Below are 22,911 nucleotides of genomic sequence, written 5' to 3' on the forward strand. Positions count from 1 at the left end.
AGGGGAGCCAAGGAATGAAAGGGAAAGAAGAATGTGAACCTAATAATTTGGGCTGGGGTGAATCTTTTCATAACCTTCTCTTATATATGCAATACCTTTTTTTCATAAAATCCCTAAACTTTAAACCCATAATGGTGAGAAAGAAGGAGAAAAATGGTATTTTGATGCCTAAAGTATACTTTCTTGTGATCCTCTAGGTCGATGTATCATTCTACTCAATGAATAGAACGACCGTATACAATTTATAGATCAATCTAACCAATTATCAATATCAACATTTTGATTAATTAATCACAAATTTGTTTAACCTAATTACTTGGTTGAATTTCTAAGCTGCGAGGTGCGAAGATACACTTCGCGCTATGGAATATCCAGAACTGGGGACATACTTGAGAAAAATGACGTAAAATTATATTTGAATATTTTAAATTCCATAGTAATATTTTATTCATGATAAAATACAACAACATGAACTTTAACATTCTGTTGAACTATACTCAACTTTTGGGAAATAATTATTAGAGAGTTAGCACCTTAAAACTTTATCTTCTTGAGATAAGAAGGCCTATTTCCAAATTGTCACGAGTTATGTGTTGAAATAAAGTAATCACATTAATAGTTAATGCATAATAAATTATAGCAGTTGGAAACTATATTGTTGCATCGCGTGCGCTCAGAATTTCTAAAATTAATACAAAATATAGAAGTTTGTCTTAAAACTTTATTTTTTAGAAACTAATGACATACTTTAGAAGTGACATAAATTATATTTTAAATATGAAAATTACCATGTAAATAGTTAATTCAGAATAAAGTAGACTAGCCGTAACTATTTTCCTAGATCTTGATAGTATTAAAATTTTGACAATAACAACAAGAGAGTTTAGCTATAAAATTTATATGATTAGGAACAAAGGACATACCCAGGATGTGCCCAACCATAATAGCGACCATAATGTTGCAGTTCATTGAATAAAATTTAGGGAGAAAAAAGTTTCACACCAACGAAAAATCATGGCATTTATATCCCCATTGTATCCCTTTTTCTTTGCCATGGGCATGGAGGAAGGGGGGGGGGGTCAGTGTGTAAAATGTATTAATTACCCTCCCACCATGCCTACGAACTTTTGCAAACACAAAATGTTAACACATATAATTATGAATAAATTATAAAATATATTCTTGTATCATACATATACTCAAAATTTCTAAAATAACTACAAAATATATAAGTTTGTCTTAAAACTTTATTTTTAGGAGCAAATGATACACTTTAGAAATGTTTTAAACTATATTTTAAATATCTAAAGTACCATATTAATTGGGTACAATTAATATGGTACAAAAGGACATACCGAGGCTGTGCCCAACCCTAATAGTGACAATAATGTTGCAAGTCACTGAATATAATTTTGGGAGAAAAAATAATTCACACCAATGAAAAATCATGGCACTCATACCCCAATGTCATGCCTTTTTTCTTTGTCATGGGCATGGAGGAGTGGGGTCCCGTGTCTAAATTGTATTAGTTATCATCACACCATGCCTATTAACTCTCGCAAGTACAATACCTTAACATATACAAAACCCCCTTAGAGGAATCTAGGGCACGGCCACGAGCATGACCTTAGGGTGATGCAGGACGACTAGGACTGACGCGGGTAGGATAGGCTAGCTTAACTAAGGATGGATAAAACATACCACAAATCAACACGATCTACTTTGAACATTTGAAGTTGGAGAAAATGTTGATGGTGCAGCCCTTTTCCTTGGTTGAGGGCAGGAGGACTGTCTTACAACCATTGCGATGAAAAAAAGCTCTAAATCCAGTATCTTGAACAGTCAATTATGAGAAGACACTCACCTATTCTACTAAGTCCGACGTCGGTGGAAAAACACACGAGAAAACACTAAGCCTAACATTGGCGAAAAAACACAGAAACACTAAGTTTGATGTCAGTGGAAAAACACACGAGAAAACACTGGAGGAAATAATCCATAACACCAATAAGAGAAAACACAAGAGTGAACCTTTAGCACCAGCGTAGTGCGATGGGCCGATGCGGAAAGTTGTCGACCCGTCGATGGCGAGAGCGGGTGACGTGCGCTTTGACAGGGTGGACGCAGATCCAATTGCGTGGTCATTTGGCGGGGGGTCAGGGGGGGAGTTGCCCCCTTGCGGGGCTCGGGGATATGCCCCGAAACCTAAACGGTTGACGTGACAAGTGGTGGTTGTGCAGGTGACCGCATGGGCGGGCAACTGCGCGTGGCGACCGCGCTGGTGGTGGGTGTGTAGGAGGCTGCGTGGGCGACAACTGCGCGATGGGCTGCACGAGCGTGGGTTGCGTGGGCGGCACCTTTGTGCAGAGCTGTGTGGGCGTTCGCTATGCGGGTGGCGGCCGTGTGCGGTAGTCGTGCTGATGGCGGCTACACACAATGACCGTGCGAGCGATGATATAGGTAGGGAGGTCTGCTCTTGACGGCGGCAGCGGCGGCGACGGGGTGGAGAGGAGACTCGGGCAAATTTTCTTTTGAAGAAAAAACTTCAATTCTAAAAGAAAATCACCTAGACGTTCGGTACATCATTGACCTATTTATAGGCCTTGGAGGGAAGAGAAAACTTTAAATAACTCTAAAATTAAAATCTAATTTTAAATGACGCCTGGATCCCGGGTCCGAAGTTGACACCGACGATGTGTCATGACACGGGACGTCTCCTGCGGTAGTTGAGTCACGACCGGTGATGGCCACCATGGGACGGGGTCTATGAGCTCGGCACCAGCGTCTAGGTACCTGGCAACGTGTTTTTGGCCAAAAAAGAATCCCCAAGTGAAAGTCAGTATAAAGTCATGAACTCGCTTATTGGGCTAGAGCAGTGGGCTTCGGAGGGAAGACGACCGCCCGTTAACTAAGAGGCAGCTCAGTGGGCAACGGAAATCAATCCCTGCTTCTATCGGGGGGTGCTCTCCTCTTCCCATCTTCCGCTGTTGTTCTTCTCATCTGCCACTCCCCCGCAGTGTTGGATTTGGAGCAGGAAATCGTCTTCGGCTTGAAATTTGGGGCTCCATTGCTCCATATATGCTTCAGGTTTAATTTCCCTCCGTTTCATCTCCGTTTGTGTACTGTTTGCTAGGGTTTTCGTGAAAATTGGGCGTAGAGCTGTGTTGGTGCTTCCTGGTGCTTTGATCGGGTGCTCAGGTGTTCGTCATGCACTGCGGATGTCTCCGGCCTTGTGGATTACCTCTTATGCGAGTGTGATTTTGTGTAGAGTTCGTTGTTCACTCGATTTAATCTATCATGGTTGCTTATGTTTGTAGAATCGTTTTCGTCGAGGGATCAGCAAAATGCGTCATTTTTGTAGTGTTTGGTGGTGCGGATTTTTATCGTGAATTGCGCTATTCGATTTCTGAAGAAAGCTGGTGGAGTGATTATCGTGTTAAAAAATTAATTTTCAAGCAATTTTCGTCCCAATTTATGTTTTGAGGATCCTCCGTGCTGTCCCCGAGTCTCATGTTTTTGAATAGTTCCACCTCCGCCTGTGTGCTGTTTGCTAGGGTTTTCATGGCAGTTGAGCGTAGAATCCGGTTTGATTCTTCTCGGTGCTTTGATGCGATGGTTATTTGTTCATCGAAGGGAGAGGATATCTCCAGCCACGTGGACTACTTAATAGGAAATTGCTAACTTATATTTAGCTTAGGTATGGGTTCACCAAATGCATCATCTCTCGAGGTTATCTAGCTGTTCTAGTTCTTACTGGGGCAGATTTCTAACGTCAATTGTACTATCTGGTTTGTGAAGAAATTACACTATCATATTAAAAAAATTGCGGCATCTTTGTTAAACAATTTTCTTCCAGTTTTCTATTTTGGGAACCCTTTGTGTTGTCCCTAAGTCAGCTGTTTTTGAATAGTTTCTCTTTGGAACTCCGGGCAGAAAAGTGGCGAAAGAGGTGTGGCCTCTCAGGGGGAACCGGGGATGAAGCGTCGCCACTTCAGCCCTGTCTCCCCCACCGTGGCCGAAGCTACCGCCGCGAAGAAGAATCCGCTTTTCCCATGCTCGGAGGAGAGAAAGGTGAAATTTTTTCTTATGATTTCGGGCTCTAATTCAATTATTATGTAAATAAAAAATAAGTTCGTTATTTAAATCCTATCTTGGTTACAAGCAAAGCTGGCTATGCCCAGTTTCGTCCATCTTTAGGCCAAAATGTGACAGATGGTTTTTTTGAAACATGTGGCTAGTGGTTTTTATTTGAAAACTTTTCCTTTTTGGTGTTTCTTGGTCTTTTTTGTTATTGATTTAATTTCAACGAGATAATCTTGGTTTGAATAACTTAGCCGGCTGTTTTCAATAGATTATGCTTAATCTAAAGTATTATAGGGATCAATCAGGTAAGTTTTTCTCTTTTTTGAACTATCACTCTAAACAAACTTTGAGTTTTACTGATGACAGATGAAGAAGCTAGATTTATAAAGTATTGCGTGTACTTGAATAAGCTTATTGAACTAAATTTAAATGATTTTGATTATAAACGTGTTTCCAGAATCAAAATTTTGTCTCTAGGTATGGGTTCTTCTTGAATCCAACATAGTATCAGAGCCAGTTGGCTGGTTCAAATCCTAGAAGCAACCCACTGCACGCGTGGGCCATAAATTGGCCAGTGGCAGGTGTTGTGGGGAGTGTTGAGCCACAATATCATGTTTAAAAATGGAAAGTAGTGCCCTCACCATTAGCTATAGCTTTTAACACAGTCGGTATGCGCTTGAATCCAACAGGTTTCAATTTTAGTGGCCTAGAAATTCCATAGAGTTTTCAATCCAATGGTTGGTAAGCGCTTCCAACAAAAATTCCGATGTGTAATTTTAATGATCGACAATTCAGCTAAAGATCTTTTTCAAGAGAAGCAAGGTAGGGACTTTTTTTATCAGTGAAAATGTTCTTTGGTTCCATTTTTTCTCTCCGTTGACAACTGATTGTTCATGTGAACTCATCTCTACTTTTCTAATATTACAGATTTTTGGAAGGTATTTTCTTCATAATGGGATTTTAGTATCATGGTATTTATGAACTATATTTTCCAATAAATTATCTCTGTTGCGACTCATTTTCTGTGTCTTTATTTTCTCTCTTTTTTCCTTTCCTGAAGAGCTTGTCATCACTTTCCAATCATTATTTCCATGAGCTAGTTCCTGTGACTGCTTCCTTCGGTTGTTTAGTTTTAGTTTTCACTTATGATTTTCAAGCAGTTAGAATCGTAGAGATCTATTTTACCTAATGTCTTTATTTTGCTTACACAACTTCTCTAGTTCCTTATTCATCATTTTCTCACGGATGCATATCACATCGTTTCAGCTTGATACAACTGTGCTTCAATATCAGAACCAAAAACTCAGCCAGCAGTTGGAAGTTCAAAAGTTCGAGTATTCTACTCTGCAAAATAAATTTAACCAACTAAAGGATGATCAGAAATATTACGATGAAACATTGAATGTTGTAAAAAAGTCGTGGGAACAGGTATGCTACGTTTAATAGATTTATCCAGTAACATGGTTGATGTATCCGTTGACGTTCCTGTCTTTACTGAACAGCTGACTGATGAGTTGGGATCCCTGTCAACTAAAACACGAAAAACATCAAGCAGCTTCCATGTATCGAAGGGTAATTGTCTGAGTTGCATCTTCCTGAATTCGATGTTAAAAATCAAACTCAGCTCCATACACCTACCATACTTCGTGAATTAAGTTAACTATTGTGTGGATGAGTGCTGCTCTAACTTCTATTCTTTTTGCCGCCGTTGAAGCTCTCCTTTTTCTCCTCGTTGAATCTGCCTCGTGTACATCCATTGATTTATCAAAATAATTTATGTGGTAATTTATGATCTTACTCCCTCTTAACTCTTTGCCTAATTTTAGATGTCTAAGAGTTTCTTCTGGAGAGGAAACATTACTACTAATTATCTGCGTTTTAGATTATGATTTTGGAATGTGTTTGGGAGGAAACTGTTTCCTTGACGCTAGTTATATTGTTTTAAAGTTCATTTTTTATGTCGACAAAATTGCTTTGTTTTTTTCTAGTTTTGGGCAAAAGGCTTTATTTATCTTGCGATAGTGATTGTGGATTGCTTTCATGTGAAGGGTAATCATAAGTCATTTCTGTTGCCCTTACTACTTTTTGTAGCGTTTTAAGCTTTTAAAGTTGTTGTAACTTACAAAGAACTCTTTCATATCTTCTTTCTAAATTGTTCACTCCTCAAGTTGTCATAGATTGGTGTAAACAATAGCATCGTGCTATCACTATTTCTATGTAGAATTAGGGATCCACATGGCTTGATGTGATCAGGTTTAGCCTTCAGTTTTTTATTCTGAAACACAATATTTTTATCTTGCTTTATTCATCTTTTCATTTATGTTGCCGATGCTTTTACGCTCACAGCCATTCACCATTTTTGATTGAAACCTCCTTGACTGTAGTGGTTATATTATCCTTTTTCTTTTTCTTCAAAAAGATGTAACATATATGTATATATATTGTGCTGTTTTTCACCATTAATGGCCGTATCTATCTGAAAGTTCAGTTTCTCATTCTGGTTGACATGCTTGATTTTCTCTCAACGACTGCATACTTGTTTCAGAGCATGAAATTATAGATTATGTCTTTTTTGGTCGTCAGATTTAGGAATATTAACTATTTGAAGCCTTCTTCTTTGAAATTCAGATGAAGCATCTTCCCCAACTGAGGATTGTGTATTGTCCAGACTGCTGGAAACGGGCGCTAATGAAAGTTCCTGTGCATCTCCATCACAGAGTCAGTTGGAGGACAGTGTACATAAAACACAGCAAGTGCCTTCAGAAATTCTGGAAAATATAGTTGCAGCTTTGAATAATCTTTGGACTATGAATAATCAGGTCACTACTGCTCTTCTTGGGAAGCAGCCAGATGAGGGTAAGAAATCGCAACTGATTATTATTGTTGATCAGCGGCAAAAATGATTTCTTAGTCTACGAAATATCTCTCTGCAGGTTGTATTCGACTGTTGCATAAGAGCATCCATAATTCTCACGATGATGTCAAAAAACTTCGGATGGTTGCAGCAAATCTTCAGATAACGCATAGATCATTATCAAAAGATGTACAAAGCCATCGTGACACAAGTGCCAAGTATATGGCTGAGAATAGGCGGTTGTCAGGTAGATACTTCGATGCAGTGTTATACAGCTTTTGTCTTTTCTGCTTAACTTTTTCTTTGGCTGACTAATTTTTATGATGCATTTATGAAAATTGGTCGTGAAACCTTTTCGTCTTAATCTGCTAAGGTAGCTTTTCTTTTTGATCGGTGAGCTATAAATGTCCAATTTCAACGTGCTCTTATCTCCTGTAGTTCATCTATTCAAGGAGCAATTAACCTTCTAACTATTGGTACATCTATTGAGATCCATTATTTCATGTCAGTTAAAAGGGAAAATGTTTTCCATTTTACAGTTCACCGTTTCCGGATAAATTTGTCAGTGTCATCCATAAATCTTAATTACGTATTGTCATCATCATTGTCACAGGCATCTGTGACAATGATATTCATGCTGAGAAATGGATGCCAAGGTCTATGCGATGACTTTGGATGACGGTTGGATATGATGAATTGTTGAAGAAGATAAAATGGATAGAACTTGGTTACTTAGAAAAGAAGGGATACATGCCCTTATATAGGGCTGAGAGAGAGAGAGTATTAGAGTTTTATCATTGTGGGATTAAGAGAGGGAACCCTTAGTGGGCTAAGGTCTAGTGGACCTAATAGGCCACACCACCTATTTCCCAACACTCCCCCGCAAGCTGGAGCGTGGATGCTCGTCATCCACGCCCAGATTGTGATGTAGTAGTAGGCGGTGTAGAGCATGGAGCAGGATGGTTGGAAAGATGGCAGAGGTGGTGGGAGCACCAGGAGGCATCCGGTGGAAACCGAGGTGACGAGGCTGCCGGAGGCTGCTGAGGCAGCCGAGGCAGTCGGTGGTGGCCGGAGGTGACCGAGGCAGGTGAGGCAACCGAGGCATCCGGTGGAAACCGAGGCGACGAGGCCGCCGGAGGCTGCCGAGGCAGCCGAGGCAGTCGGTGGTGGCCGGGGTGACCGAGGCAACCGAGGCAACTGAGGCATCCGGTGGAAACCAAGGCGACAAGGCCGCCGGAGGCTGCCGAGGCAGCCGAGGCAGTCGGTGGTGGCCGGGGTGACCGAGGCAACTGAGGCATCCGGTGGAAACCGAGGCAGCCGAGGCAGTCGGTGGTGGCCGGAGGTGACCGAGGCAGCTGAGACTGCCGAGGTAGAGCTGAGGATGGCCGACAAGGGCCGTCCAAGCTAGGGCGGCAGAAGACGGCCGGAGATGGCCAGTGACGGCCGGAGACGACCCGACAGCCGGGGACGGCCGGTGACTGCCGGAGACGGCCGGAGAAGGCCGGTGACGGCTGGAGAAGGCCGGAGAAGGCCCGACGGTTGCAGAAGGACCGAAGGCCGGGGAAGGCCGGTGACAACCGGAGGCGGCCGGTGCAGCGGTAGGCGCTGGAGTCGGCCGAAGGCGGCGGAGGGCGGTGGAGGGAGCCCGAGGCGACTGGAGGCGGCCGAGGCAGCTGAAGAAGCCGGAGGGGACCGAGGCAGCCGGAGGAAGCCCGAGGGCAACCGAGGCGGCCGGAGGCACCCAAGGCAGCCGTAGGCGCCAGATGTGGCGGAAGAAGCCTGAGGGGACCGAGGCAGCTGGAGGAAGCCCAAGGGCAACCGAGGCGGCCGGAGGCACCCAAGGCAGCCGTAGGTGCCAGAGGCGGCTGAAGAAGCCTGAGGGGACCGAGGCAGCCGGAGGAAGCCCGAGGGCAACCGAGTCGGCTGGAGTCGGCGGAGGGCGGTGGAGGGAGCCTGAGGCAGCCGAGGCGACCGGAGGCGGCCGAGGCGGCTGAAGAAGCCTGAGGGGACCGAGGCAGCCGTAGGAAGCCAGAGGGATGCAGATCGTACGCAGGAGATCGCCAGAGATGATTCGCGGAGGGCCGCCGGAAGTCGCCAAGGGCGACAGAGGCCGTCGAGGGCAGTGGAGGCGGAGGTGCCAGCGGAGGCGGAAAGGGCCGCCGAAAGTCGCCAAGGGCGGCCGACGCGGAGGCTCCGGTGGCGGAGGAAAGGGCCTTTCGGGCAGCGGAATTCCAGGAGATGAAGTCCCTTTCGGGCATTTCGTCGAGCAGGTTCTGGGCGCGGCGGCAGTCCAGGAGACGAAGTCCCTTTCGGGCATTTCGTCGAACAGGTTCTGGGCGCTGTGGCAGTTCAGGAGACGAAGTCCCCCTCGGGCATTTCGTCGAACAGGTTCGGGGCAACGGCAGGGCAGCGCAACTGCGGTGGACGAGGGCGGCAGAGGCGGGGGCGCCGGCGGCAGAGGCGGCAGTGCGGTCGGAGGTGCGGCGCAAGGGCGGCCGATAGTGGCTGGCAAGGTGGCCGGGAAAGGCGGCCGGCAGGGCAGCCGATGCAACCGGCTGGGCAGCCGCCAAGGGCGACCGGCAGGGCGGCCGGCAAGGATGGCCGGCAGGACGGGTGGCAAGGGTGGACGGCTGGAGGGCTGTCTGAGGGCTGCTGGATGGCCGGAGGGTGGCTGGACGGTCTGAGGGCCGTCGAAGGGCCGTGAGGGCGGCTGGGCAGCTGGACGGAGGGCCGCTAGAGGGCCGTCGGAGGACGGTTGGACGGCCGGACAGAGATCCGCTGGTCGACCGTCGGATGTTGGCCGGAGAGGCAGCTGGATGGGCGCGCGGCCGGTTGCCGCCGCACCTGGAGAAGGTTGGCGGCCGGCAGCAGCAAAGCAACGTGCTCGAGAAACCGGCGGTGAGGAGAGGAGGCGACGAGGAGGAGACTAATCTTGGAGCGACGTCGCTTGGAGATCGCCGGAGGCTGAGCGGCGAGGATTGCTGGCGGTGGAGCAACGTACATTTCCGGTGCAGAAGCGGAGAGAAAACTTTTAGACCAAGGGAGTTAGGGTGGAGGAGGAGAAACCTCCACCACCATAGGGGAGGAATGATTTCAAGAACCCTACATAACCTGGGGCTCTGATACCATGTTGAAGAAGATAAAATGGATAGAACTTGGTTACTTAGAAAAGAAGGGATACATGCCCTTATATAGGGCTGAGAGAGAGAGAGTATTAGAGTTTTATCAATGTGGGATTAAGAGAGGGAACCCTTAGTGGGCTAAGGTCTAGTGGACCTAATAGGCCACACCACCTATTTCCCAACAGGGATTAAGAGAGGGAACCCTTAGTGGGCTAAGGTCTAGTGGACCTAATAGGCCACACCACCTATTTCCCAACATGAATATTTAAACATTGTATATTTTTTGAATATTAGTTATTTTAATTGACGTCTTTTCTCTCTTCCCACTCTCTTTCTCGCTCTACCTATCCTTTCTCTCTACTCTCATGCTCTATCTACTCTTTCTCTCCACTCTTTCGCTCTCTGAATCATCTCTCCCTATAATCTTTCTGTCTCCGTATCTTTGCTTCCTCTACTCTTTCGCTCTCTCTATCCTCTCTGCCTCTGCTTTTTTGCTCTTGTCAGCAATGGCCTTGCCTGCTGACGGTGTGTCTGGCGATTGGCGATGGACCTATTGATAGCGATACAAAGAACTTGTTAGGGTTTTTGGGAAAGTACTAAATCATTTCTTTCTAAGTAGTACTGAATCATACTTATGGTGTTACAATCTGGACCCTACGCGTATTGTTACTATAACAAAATAAGGAAGGGAAAAATGTTATAGCTAGGGAAATTTCAACATGGCAAGGATAGAGAGGAAAGGTCTTCGGCTGATAGCTCTCTCTAACTTCGCTCCATCTATCCTTTCTCCCTCGCTATCTTCTCTCCCTCTTCATTCAAAAAAAATCTTCTCTCCCTCTAATCTTTCGCGCTCTCTCTCTCTATTTTTCCTCCATCTCTTTCCCCATAATTTCTCACTCTTTCTCTTTTGGTCTACTTAAGTTCATCTTTTTCAAGAGGACAAATTTATAAGTTCTCATGTTTTCTTGTGTCTTGAATATTATTTTTCATTGTTTATTCTCACACTCTTATTCTAAGCTATTTTCAATTCCTTTTCTGGATTACAGGAGAACTGGAGAATACTACTGCCGAGCTAAAAGAAAGTAAAAACGAGCTCTCTGTCCTAAAGTCTCAACAAGACAATGGTCATGGGGCGCCTTTCCTTGTAGCAACATTGGGATCTAATCATATGGTTGTAAATGGTGGTAGAGATAGAGACATCGAGTATAATGAGCTGGAGTCGGCTCATAAGCAGATGCTGGTAAAATTTTATCCATCTCAAAACAGTTGCTCAATCCTTTATCTGCATCTTATTCCATTTAAAATATTTGACAGGAATTAGCTTCAGCTCGGTTACTAGAGATACAGTCTCTCCATGAGAAAAGAAAAGCGATGCTTGTCAAGCTCTCAGATATTCAGGTCTCATCGTTGTGCTTTTCATGTTAAGTGTGGTTTTTGTTCGTCCCTTTTCATCATATTATATTTCTTTCTCAAATTTAAAACTTTTTCTCGATGTTCAGACTGTACTGAATGTGAAGGTCGATTCGTCTTCAAAAGGTCTTCAAGTGTTGCACGATCAACTTGGAAAACAAAGAGCCGAATTGGATCAGTTTCAATCCTTGTTGGGAAAACTGCAGGTGGTTTTTTCCTTTAAGCGTGTCCCTTATGATGTTATCTGTGCATGTTTTACTTAGTTTATTTTGTCTCCAATCAGGTTGAGAAGGATACATTTTTCTGGCGGGAAAAAGAAGTGAGTTTGAAGATTGATATGGCTGACATTTGTCGTAGAGTATCTGCAGTTTCTGAGTGTAAAATTGCAGAGCTGGAAAAGTTGTTACCAAAAGTAGTGGATGAGAAAGCAGAATTAGAAGCTAAGCTACGGGAAGCTTTCAGTGAGCCAGGTTATTCGACTTTTCATCTCTTGAACCAAATAAATTCATGTGAATGCAATTAGAGTTACTTAAATAGCTACTTTATTCACTTTCAGGGAGAAAAGACATTATATCTCAGTTCAAAACTCTAGTCTCGTCACTTCCCAAGAGCATAGAGACAATGCAATCCGAGCTTACTAAGCATAAGGAAGACGCATCGGAAGTCCATTCTCTTAAAGCAAAAGTTGAGTCCTTCACTCGGATTCTTAGTAGAAAGGTGAGTAATTTTCTTTCTGTAACATTGAACTGCTTTTCATCTCTTCCGTTAATGGACTAAAGATAATTTGGATCTAGGAAAGCGAGATGGAGATATTAAGGCAGAAGTCTGCTGAACAAGTTGGCGAAATGAAGAAACTTCAGCTGAAGGTATCTATTTAATTCTGTTTCCTTGTTGGGGCGTTTGACTTTGTTCAGCGATCAATCTGGTTGTAGTTTTATGCCGAAAGCAGCTTTTATATTTTTGTATTAATGTTTGTGTTTCTGTTATTGGCGTTATTGGCTTAATGACTCAAGCATTTTCTGAAAGTACTGAACAATCAAGTATTCTCGTTGGATGGCAAATGGTGTCACCTCTGTCCGACACAAATATTCATTTTGCCAATGTTTGTGAGTTATATCCTGCTTTGATCGTTTCAAATACTGAATAAAACTCTGTCGCTGCAATGTATCTCTACTAAATCAGATTGACTTAGGATAGGGCTTTTCCTGTTAGAAAAAAATTATTATAATCTAGTGATGTTTTATTTTTTACCTAGTGATGTTTTTTTGAAAGGAAATTTTTTGGTTCAAAAAGTATTTTTAATTATTTACTGAATATATCCTGATGAATGGGCTTCTTCCTTTATCTCTTTTTTCTGTTGAGCCTCTTTGCAGTGGCCCATTTGTGTAGGCCCATTTCGGATTCTCTGTCCTCTTCTCTGTAAATACCATGTTATGAACCCTACTGGAGTTTATTTAGGTTAAACCTCCTTTGGAGTCACTGCCTCCCTCTCCATTCGGGTTTATTTGGGTAAAACTCTGTAACATTATTAGGGTATTAACATGAGCCCCCCCCTTTCCTCCCTCTTTTGGAGTTTATTAGTATACCTTCTCAACCTTTTATAGCAGATTTAAACAGCCCTTGTATTTAAGGTAACTTATGAGACGGTTGCTGATTGAAGCTGTGATCTTCATGTTTGTCGAGTAATAAGGCTGGTACATCTTCCAGTTTTTTGTTTGAGGGTCTACGTGAAAGTGTGCTGAGCTGATAGATGTATTTGGTTAGTGATAGGATTATGATTAAGCATGGGAAAAAGAATGTGGAATGATTCACTCTAAATTGACAGAATGATACAATACCCCATCATATCTCGTATTAGTTACTCATTTCTGCCATATAGGGGCACTCTAATCCATTTCCATTCTGTGTATTTCCCCTTAAATATGGCAGCCCTCCCTTTAAGAGGGCAGACAAGGAAGTAGAATCAAGTTGGTTTTTGTCTCCTCCATGCGATGTCCATTCTGCCAATGCTCCTTCCCTGATTGACGTCCACTCTGCCAGGGCCTATCCTCTCCTCTCACCAACATCTATTCTGCCAGGCCTTCCACCGACGACCATTACGGCGTCTTTTCCCTCGTTCCCGTTCTGTCATTGATGGGAACTCATGGGTTCTTATCACAGAATGGGGAGGTCATCTGGTGTTGGTCCATTCCTTTGAGGTACAGATGTATCCAAGTAACTAACTGTCAGCGGACTTCCACCTTTCTTTTCCTTTATGTTCTTAAAGCCATGTATTTCTTTTATTGCACGTCTACCCTTATAACTCTGGGTATACCGGATCCCTCATATCGGGTCAACGAGACCTGAAATGTGTAAAACCCAGTATAAGTACTGGGTTATGATGTAAAACCTAAATGATCATTATTATTGGTTCAATCTCGTTTTCCCTCTGTCGGCTAGGGTTTGGACAAGTGGGGAAGAGTCTTCTCCATTGCTTCTCTCCAATATCAGCTGAAAGCTGACATGGTATCAGAGCATCTTCGTGCGGAGGAATCTTAGAAGCCCTGTGCAGTCTAACCCTAATCCGGATCACTGTTCTCTTCTCTTCTCTCACCCTGTCTGAGGTGTGACAGAGTAGATTTTACAAGAAGGAAGGAGGCGGTCGATCTATGACTGTCCATAAAGATCAAGCTAGCTCTGGGATGACGCAAGGAGTCAGGCAAAACCCAGAACTAGTTCAAGAGTATGACCGTTCAACTCAGATCATATTTCCTAGACTTCCAGAGCAGCTAAGATATGATGGCCTCTACACATTGCATTGGGGTCAGTATATTGAGCTTCTTCTAGGAGGTATGGATCTCTCAGAACCTCTATTTGTTTCCCTGAATCCTATAGATACGGGATACGGAGTTTGGAAAGAGAAGATGCCTTAATCTGTGCATGGCTCCCGCAAAGTATGGCTGTAGAAGAGTACAAAAATTTTCTACTTCTGATTACATCGAAAGATATATGGGATCATGCACAGAAGGGAAGCTCCAAGGGCATAGACTGGATAATTAATCGCTTGGTGACCAGGGCAGCTAACCTGGTCCAAGGCAAGAGGAATGTGACGTTATATGTGAATGAATTGCAAACTATATGGAGAGAGATAAACCATTATCGCTCTGTAAGGAATCCAAATTCTGAAGAGTGGGCGTATGCATTGAAGAACAGACTATATAAGTTCCTTATGGGTCTGAATGCAGAATATGAAGCTGTAAGAAGCCAGATTCTGAACCGCGAGAAGGTTCCAGATTTGGAGGAAGCTATTTGACTGGTTCGGGAAGAAGAAGAGAGGTTTGGAGTGGCTTCAGAGCCACTTGCAGTAGATAGTGGCACAAGTCCTATGTCCAAGACAGTACCACAGAAGCCTCAGTCGACCCAGAACAATCAGAAGAATCAGAAGTTCCAATCAAAGGATGGACTATTCTGCAAGTACTGTAAGAGAAGGAATCACAGTATTGATCAATGCTGGAAACTCCATGGACGCCCAAATCACACAAGTCAAGCAAATAGTACTGCTGCCCAGGAAGAAACCAAGGACGATTTTGAAGAAACACACTGAGAAGAAAGAAAGCCTTCTCAAGCTAACCCAGGAGGCGAATTGAGCATTCTGAGAGAAGAAATAGAAAAGTTGAAGAATATTCTCGGTTTTCTACTGTGAAATCAGGTGAACATTTAATTTCCACCGCATTCTACTCTGTTCCCTTGAAGCTGGACTGGGGGATTGACTCAGGGGCAACAGACCATATGACCCCAAGTCGACCTATCTTCGCCTCATATTCTTTATGCTGCACTCGAAGGAAGGTGATCACCGCTGGCGGAGAGATACTTCCAATGATTGGAATTGGAACCGTCTTCATTAATCATCTGGGGCTTCTTAAAGAAGTACTGCATGTACTGGGCCTGAGAGCACAACTTAGTCCTCCACTACGATTAGTGAGAGATTTTAAGTGTGTTCTGGTCTTAAACTCTGATGAATGTTTTTTATTTGACAAGGTACTCAACCAAAGGATTGGATCTATTAGAATGAAGAGAAACCTGGAGATGCTTTGATGGTGGGGAGCTCCAGGTCTACACCAAGGGGGGATGAGGGTGCAGAACCAGAGAAGCTGAAAGAGCTAAAGATTTTGCATTCCAGAACTGGACACCTATCTTTTGATGTTTTGGAAAAATGTTCCCTTTTTATGTTAAAAACAGTGGTCTATCATACTTATTTTGTGATGCATGTCAATTTGGAAAAAACAAGCGAACCTCATTCTCAGGCAATAGTGAGAGAAGATATCGTCCATTTGATATGATTCACAGTGATATTTGGGGACCATGCAAAACACCATCTATTTCTGGGAAAATTTGGTTCCTTGTACTTGTTGATGATTGCACTTGGAACTCTGAGTCAATTTATGCACAATCCAAAAGAACCTTATCTGAATGCAGCAAACAGAGTCTTGTCATATTTGAAAGGTACAGCTGGACAAGGCCTACTTTATCAAAGAGAGGGAAATACTTCACTAGAGATGTACACGGATGCAGATTATGGAGAATCAATTCTCAATAGAAAGTCAACATCAGGTTGTTACTCACTCATTGGAGGAAGCTTGACTACATGGTGAAGTAAGAAGCTGGATGTAGTTTCAAGATTGATCTCTGAAGCTGAACTCAGATTATTAGCTCAAGGAATCTGAAGCACTGTGGACGAGAGGAATTTTGGAAGACTTTGGATTTCATCAAGGACCAGTTTTATTATATTGTGACAATAAGTCGGCCATCGACATTGTGCATAATCCTGTTCAACATGACCGTACGAAGCATGTGGAGATTGACAGACACTTTATCAGGGAGACGATTGATAAAAGCATTATCATGATGAACTATGTCCAGTCAGCAGATCAAGCAGCAGACATTCTTACCAAGGGATTACCTGGAAGTGCATTTCAAAGGTTGACGAGCAAGCTGGGCATGAAGAATATATATCCCCCAGTTTGAGGGGGGGTGTCTGCAGACTTCCACTTTTCTTTTCCTTTATGTTCTTAAAGCCATGTTTCTTCAAAAAAAATGTTCTTAAAGCCATGTATTTCCTTATTGGACATCTACCCTTATAACTCTGGGTATACCGGATCCCTCGTATCGGGTCCACGAGAACCGATATGTGTAAAACCCAGTGTAAGTACTGGGTTATGATGTAAAACCTAAATCACCATTATTATTGGTTCAATCTCGTTTTTCCTTTGGCGGCTAGGGTTTGGACACGTGGAGAAGAAGCTTCTTCATTGCTTCTTTCCAAGATCAGCTGAAAGCTGACACTAACGTCGGCATTTATGGGTGTTGAAGAACAACATCCTGCTTAAAGATGAAAAGTAACACCCTTGTTATTAGCTATAGTTTTTAGCACAGCTGGTAGCGCTTGAATCTAACATGGTATCAGGGCCAAGTGGCAGGTTCAACTCCCAGAAGCAACATGTTGCCCTCCTGTATGGAGGGCAGTCCAGAACTTATTGAATGTGAGCCGGAGTCCTCCAATCTAGGTCTGCTGTCATTGGTTTCTTCTATCTTTGTTTATATCTCCTCTCCCTTTCTAGAACCTTCCTCAATAAAGATATATACTGAGATACTTATCGTACTGCCTTGTGGTTTGTCAGTTGGCGAATTCTCTTGGACTAGAACCATAAATTATGATAGATATAGTTATAATATTCAATGAAAAGTAGTGGAACGGAAGACAATTGTGGCAGACTATTGTTGAGGTTTCATGCATAGAGTAGTATTTAACCTTGAAGTTTCTTGAAGTGATAATCTATTCCATTTGCATTTTGTGTGTTTTTTGAACTGCAATAGAAATGATTCGTGATCTTCAAAGTTTATTTTTGGCCATGGGCTTGGTGCAATCTTCATGGCCATGTTTATAATTCGGAATTGAGACACGAAATTATGAATGATAGCCTTTGATTAGTGTTGCGATATCCTGCCATAAATTATCTGATCTGTGCGTCCTGATTTACATGTTTTAAATAAAGATTCTTGTGGTTTTCCTGGCATGGTGGGACTGCATGGGTCTCAAAATGTTGGTTTGTTCTTTAGTGGAGAGTTTTTTTTATGTCGTGTGGAATAAAGATCGAACAAGTTAGTTTACCGCATTTCTTTTCAGAAAGTCATGATTTTCTTTGAGCCGAAGGAATTATGAATGCAAAATTCAGTTCGTGACCTCTTGATATGTCTTTTCTGAGGAAACATGGGTTTTGACCTGACAATAAAGGTGAATCGTTCGACATTGTTAGTTTTTTGATACCGTGGTGCTTTATTCTCTTCAATGCTTTATGGTGATATTGATTATGTAGCTAGACCTTTGATAGAAGCTAAGCTGAAGATCATCGTTTACTAAGTAAAGAAATTTTCCAATGAAGGCTCAAGATTTGAAGTGTTGGGATCAGGAGTTAAAAACATTTCTGGAAATGTTTAAACGTGAAACTTCAGATTCAAGGTACGGGCTTCATTAAGAGATTAGTCAAAGCTGCATTTTCTGAACTGCTATTCCGAATTTCCTGCAATGATATTTAAATTTCTTATGGTCACATAGGTATCAGAGTGCAAAGAAATGTAATGAAAATGAATAAATGCTTAAGTCTACTAATAATACAACCTTCTGATACGTTACAGTATCGAATGGTAAAGAATTCTGTAAATGGGACTTACAGTTTTGATCCTCGCGCCTAGCTCCTTGTCACGCAAGAACTCCCGACTTCATCTTCGTGCTTCTCCTCAGCAACGCACCCCGAATGAGCCTCTGGCCCAATGCAGCTGGAGCTCCCCCGTAATAACCCTCTCAAGAAAAGCCCCGAATCCTCCGTGATGTCCCCCCGTCTCCATCTCCTTTATTTATACTACTCTTTATTTCCTTCCTAAGCTAACAATCAAGACGCCAGTAGTTATTTTGCCAGCTCAGCGCCAGCTGGCCCACTATCTTTCTGTCCTCGTCTCTTTCTCCCTTCATATATTCTTATAAGGATCGTATCTCCTTCCCTCAGAAAAAAAATATGGAAAGATGATTGGGTCCAGTAGCCTGCTGAGCCACAGGATCCCCCTCTCTTAATCGATCAGATAGAGGTTCTGATGTATAATAATATGACTTTTCTTTTTTAAGAAGTAAAATATAAATAAACAGAGATGGGGACAACTTAAGAATAATTCTTTAGCAATTCCCCGTAATGAAGCAAAAGTCAAGCTATTGCGTTCATGTTTCTTATTTCCGATATTGAAAGGAAGGAGGATCGAGGTGATAACCGTAGTTGTTTCTCCAAAAAAAACAAAAAAAAACGTTGAACGAGTACTTCAGCTAGCCCCTTCTGAAAATAAGCATTCTTTGCTCTTGAATTCCTTAAAAGTTTTATTATTTATCCCTTCTTATTGTTGTTTGCATTTTTCTCTCTTCGTATTTTGACCCTATTTTTTACTAGTATTCCTTACCAATATTCTACTGCAATCTTGGGTGATGAATACTTATTTTGACTGCAGCGATATCCTAGAGGCCAGAGACGCTGAATGCAAGGCTTGGGCTCGCGTTCAGGGCCTTAAATCTTCACTGGACGAGCATAAACTGGAGTTGCGTGTTAAAGCAGCCAATGAAGCGGAGGCCTTGTCTCAGCAGAGATTAGCCAACGCAGAGGCTGAAATTGCCGAATTAAGGCAGAAATTAGACTCCTCTACCAGGTGCCAGTTATTCTTATTTATTTGAATAAAGATAGACGCCTACATTTCACGTTTTGAACATACGTTTTATTCAAGCTTTAAAAGTTGTGGCTAATCTTTTTTCTTCTTAGGGAAATTCTCCATTTGAGAGATGTCCTGAAATCCAAATGCGAAGAAGGGGAAGCTTATTTATCTGAAATTGAGGTTTGTTCATGACCAACTAAACTCGCTTTTGTAATCATTTGCATGGGAGTTCATGGATGACGCGCTAATCAATCAATGTGTTTGTGACCCAGAGCATTGGCCAGGCTTACGAATATTTGCAGACACAAAACCAGAATTTGTTGCAGCAAATAACTGAAAGAGATGATTACAACATTAAGGTAATGTCTAGTCATGTTTCACAAATGCAAGAGGGAAAATTGCCCGAGTGATCTTTAACATGATCTATTTCATTTCTAGGATGAGAATTACTGTTTTTTGTCCTTAATCAGAATGACGAGAGGACCATGACAAACTGAGACAAGACTCGCCACGTCTTGTCAGATGCCATCTATCGACATCTCCCTTTCCTTGAAAATAATCTCGTTATGATGCATCCATCTTGCCCAGTGCACAGCAAAAAGACATTCCAGCTCCTGCCCCGGATACCACACCACATTGGGAGTCCCAGAAGGCCTCCTTTGATGAAACAGCCACATGTGTGAACCAGTCGGCCCACACTTTGATGTTATCATAGTTATTAGGATGAAGATGACAGATACATCATTGTCGTCATCATCTTAGCTGTAAACAATGATGATGATGATGATGATGATAACAATGGAAGGATGAATCCAAACCTCCTGCTGGACCCTGCATGTGTCTGTTACTTCATTTGTCAACCACCGCCCACTTGGTCCATGCTTCCATGAACTTCTCTTTCGTGCTGCTGCCGCCCCCACCACTGCACCGGCCTTCTACCAGCGTCTGCCAGTACTACAGCCTTCTCGCAGTCCCGGCGAGCTTCGTGCCCTTGTAGAGGATGATGAGAGGACAAGGAGTCTTTGTCGTCCTCATCATTTGTCTGCACCAGGATGACAAGGGGGATGACAAAGTCGTCATTATCATCATGACTAGTCTGCCACTAGGGTGACACTGACAAGAACATCATCTTCATTATCATGTACTCTTGTTATGATGACAACAATGAAGTCATCCTTGGATGGCAAACCCTTGCGAGAATATTTCAGTAAAGTCTTAGCTTATATAGATAATTTTCAGAAGGTAACCATTAGGTCCAGCAGGTTTGTGATTTTCGTCTCTGATTATTTCAGCTCCTCCTTGACGGTGTGAAAGACAGGCAGATTCAAGAAGCCCTTCAAATTGAAATACGAAACATGAACAGCGATCTGGAGCAAGCCAACATTTCGTTAGACTTTTACAACCTGAAAGCTGTTAGATTCGAAGACCAGGTGATTTTCGTGCACAGATCATTGGCATTTTTTCCTTCTTTATCTTCAGCCTTCAATACTTTCACTGTAGACAAGGAATTTGGCGGAGCAGGTTGGAAAGCTCGTGGAGGATGGCTGCGAATGTTCATCAGACTTAGAAAATGTAAAGCAGCGATTGTCAGATGCGAGTAGGGATTCTCTACAGCTGAGACGATCAGTCGAGGATCTAACTTCTAAGGCTGAAGCTAGTCGGAAGGAATTCACTAACCTTCAGATAAGTCTCGAAGAGGAAAGGTGTGGGACCCTACTTGCTTGTCTCTTTTCTTCCCTCTTAGTTTTGTTTACTGTTTGGGGACGGATGACAATTCGTCATTCATCTGGTACCAAACCGTCATCTGGCATCCGTCCACAGCCTTGAGCAGTGGCCAACGCAGAATCTAAATGATACCCGGAAGGGTATCGTTTGGCATGGAACCGTAAGAGACGCAATCCCTGCCATCTCATCCATCCCATAGCGGTTCCTAGACGGGACGGTGATCTGTGGAGGCAGAAAGATGAGACTCCAGGGCAATGCCACCTGCTCGCCTTCAGAGATGAGCTTCCCTCGATCGATTGCGCCTTCTGCTCAATGCCCTCCAAGGCTCCAGAGATGAACTCAAGCTCTGCCTTGGGTGTAGTGATGCGGCCACGACCATCGTTGTCACATCCTTCTCTTCCGTTGTCTTTGTCGGTGTCAACCACGCCGTCTTTGTTGGAGGCAGCTTCACCATCACTGTACCTTCTTACCATCCGATTCTGTTCTGTCATGTCCCATCCAAGGGTCAGGAAAGTTGATGGTTAACGGCCCAGATGGATACTGGATGGGACAGAACTGGTAACAGACGGGTACCGTTTCGGATGAAAATATTTTTTGGACGGATGATTAACCAAAAATCTGTTACATGCTGCCCATTCGTGCTGTAACGGTACTCGTAATTCATCTGCAAACCCTAGTTTTGATTGGCTTTTAACTTTGAACGCTTATCAGATTCAAGAACAACAGAATAGATGAAGACATAGAAGTAAAGATAAGGAAAGCAGCTCACCTGAAGGCTCGGCATCAGGGACCCTCCTTGCTGGAGAAGCTCCAGCATGAGCTCAAAGAGTACAGGGGAATACTAAAATGTGGTATCTGCAAGGATCGGCAGAAAGAGGTGAGTTTTCTGGCTTGAATTTCTCTTTTAATAAATATTATTTATGTTTTTTTTAAATACTGAAACTTCCAGTGTTCTTATTATCGATCTCTCAGGTGGTCATTGCTAAGTGCTACCATCTTGTGTGTAACCCATGCGTCCAGAAAGTTCTAGCAAGCCGCCACCGCAAGTGCCCAGTGTGTGGGACAAGTTTTGGCCCAAATGACATCAAACCCATTTACATATGACCGCGGCTTGGCATCAGATTAAAGGATGATTCTCACAGGTTTCGTACTCCAAGATGGAGCTGAGGGTAATTAATATTTCCACAGTTTGTGTTCATCCCATCCTTTGTGAATATTAGATTTCAAAGCCCTCTCTGGCGATAGGTCTCTGTAGTTTTATTCATCAATTGATGATGGTGATGGTGTGGCTTCTTGTAAATGTTTATGTTTGGGGATTCAATGTATTTAGTGGGCTCGAGTTGATCCATTATCCTTTTTCCTTCAGATAAAAAATAGGTCTTTCCTCTGGATGGTTTAAAGGGCTGCGACTGAGCGCGGGGTGGCCCTTTAGGCCTTATGTGCACTTAACGATCATATTTATTTATCACATCGGGAGGATCACCGATTTTGTGTGGTATCCCCTATCTTTCTTGAAAAAATCTGGTGTGATCTACTCTCTTGCTTGTTCGATTTTGACAATGAGTTATATCTAATAGGAATGAGACTTCTTCCCCTATTGCCCACTAATCTAAACTTGTTTATTACCACTAAATAATGATAACAGTCATTTCAGCATGACAGGTCAGTAGATATGTTTAATCAAAGTTCTTTATACCTTTCATAGTATCATTATGTATCTCGATTCTTCACAGATCTGATTATTTTTTCTTAAATGATTGTTGTGTTGCTTTATGAAGTTGCGAAGAATTTTTATTTTTAATCTATGTATTTGCTCACTTCCGTAGTCACATCATTATGTTTTTTGATTGAATGGATGTTATCTCAGTGATTATTATTTTGCAACTTGAAATTTCATAGTATTTCTATTCAATTACTGAAGAACCAGTGGCAAGTAATTCTGGTGCCAAAGCTTGAATATTCAATTCTACACAATTAGCAGCTGTTTCTATG

At 42.8% G+C, this 22,911-nt stretch overlaps 1 protein-coding gene across 3 annotated transcripts; it reads left to right on the forward strand.

The window, feature by feature from the left end:
* Window positions 1-2,886: 2,886 nt before the first annotated feature.
* Window positions 2,887-22,512, forward strand: HUB1 (histone mono-ubiquitination 1). 3 transcript variants are annotated; one of them, XR_013580902.1, is made up of 21 exons: window positions 2,887-3,087; window positions 3,934-4,071; window positions 5,350-5,511; window positions 5,586-5,655; window positions 6,712-6,939; window positions 7,017-7,184; window positions 11,106-11,299; window positions 11,374-11,457; window positions 11,559-11,675; window positions 11,753-11,939; window positions 12,026-12,186; window positions 12,264-12,335; window positions 17,889-17,965; window positions 18,997-19,191; window positions 19,302-19,374; window positions 19,467-19,553; window positions 20,487-20,624; window positions 20,695-20,897; window positions 21,631-21,796; window positions 21,892-22,088; window positions 22,286-22,512. XR_013580902.1 is itself a non-coding variant. In XM_078572617.1 (20 exons), exons 1-20 carry the CDS (start codon window positions 3,079-3,081, stop codon window positions 22,021-22,023), a joined length of 2,661 nt encoding a protein of 886 aa, XP_078428743.1. In that variant the 5' UTR covers window positions 2,887-3,078; the 3' UTR covers window positions 22,024-22,267. The 3 variants fall into 3 exon arrangements, 2 of the variants coding, with proteins under 2 accessions (XP_078428743.1, XP_078428745.1); XM_078572617.1 differs by lacking the exon at window positions 22,286-22,512 and having other exon boundaries at window positions 21,892-22,267; XM_078572619.1 differs by lacking the exon at window positions 22,286-22,512 and having other exon boundaries at window positions 2,896-3,087; window positions 3,911-4,071; window positions 21,892-22,267.
* Window positions 22,513-22,911: the final 399 nt, after the last annotated feature.

This window comes from Wolffia australiana, chromosome 3, assembly GCF_029677425.1.
Source record: "Wolffia australiana isolate 7733 chromosome 3, ASM2967742v1".
NCBI lineage: Eukaryota > Viridiplantae > Streptophyta > Magnoliopsida > Alismatales > Araceae > Wolffia > Wolffia australiana.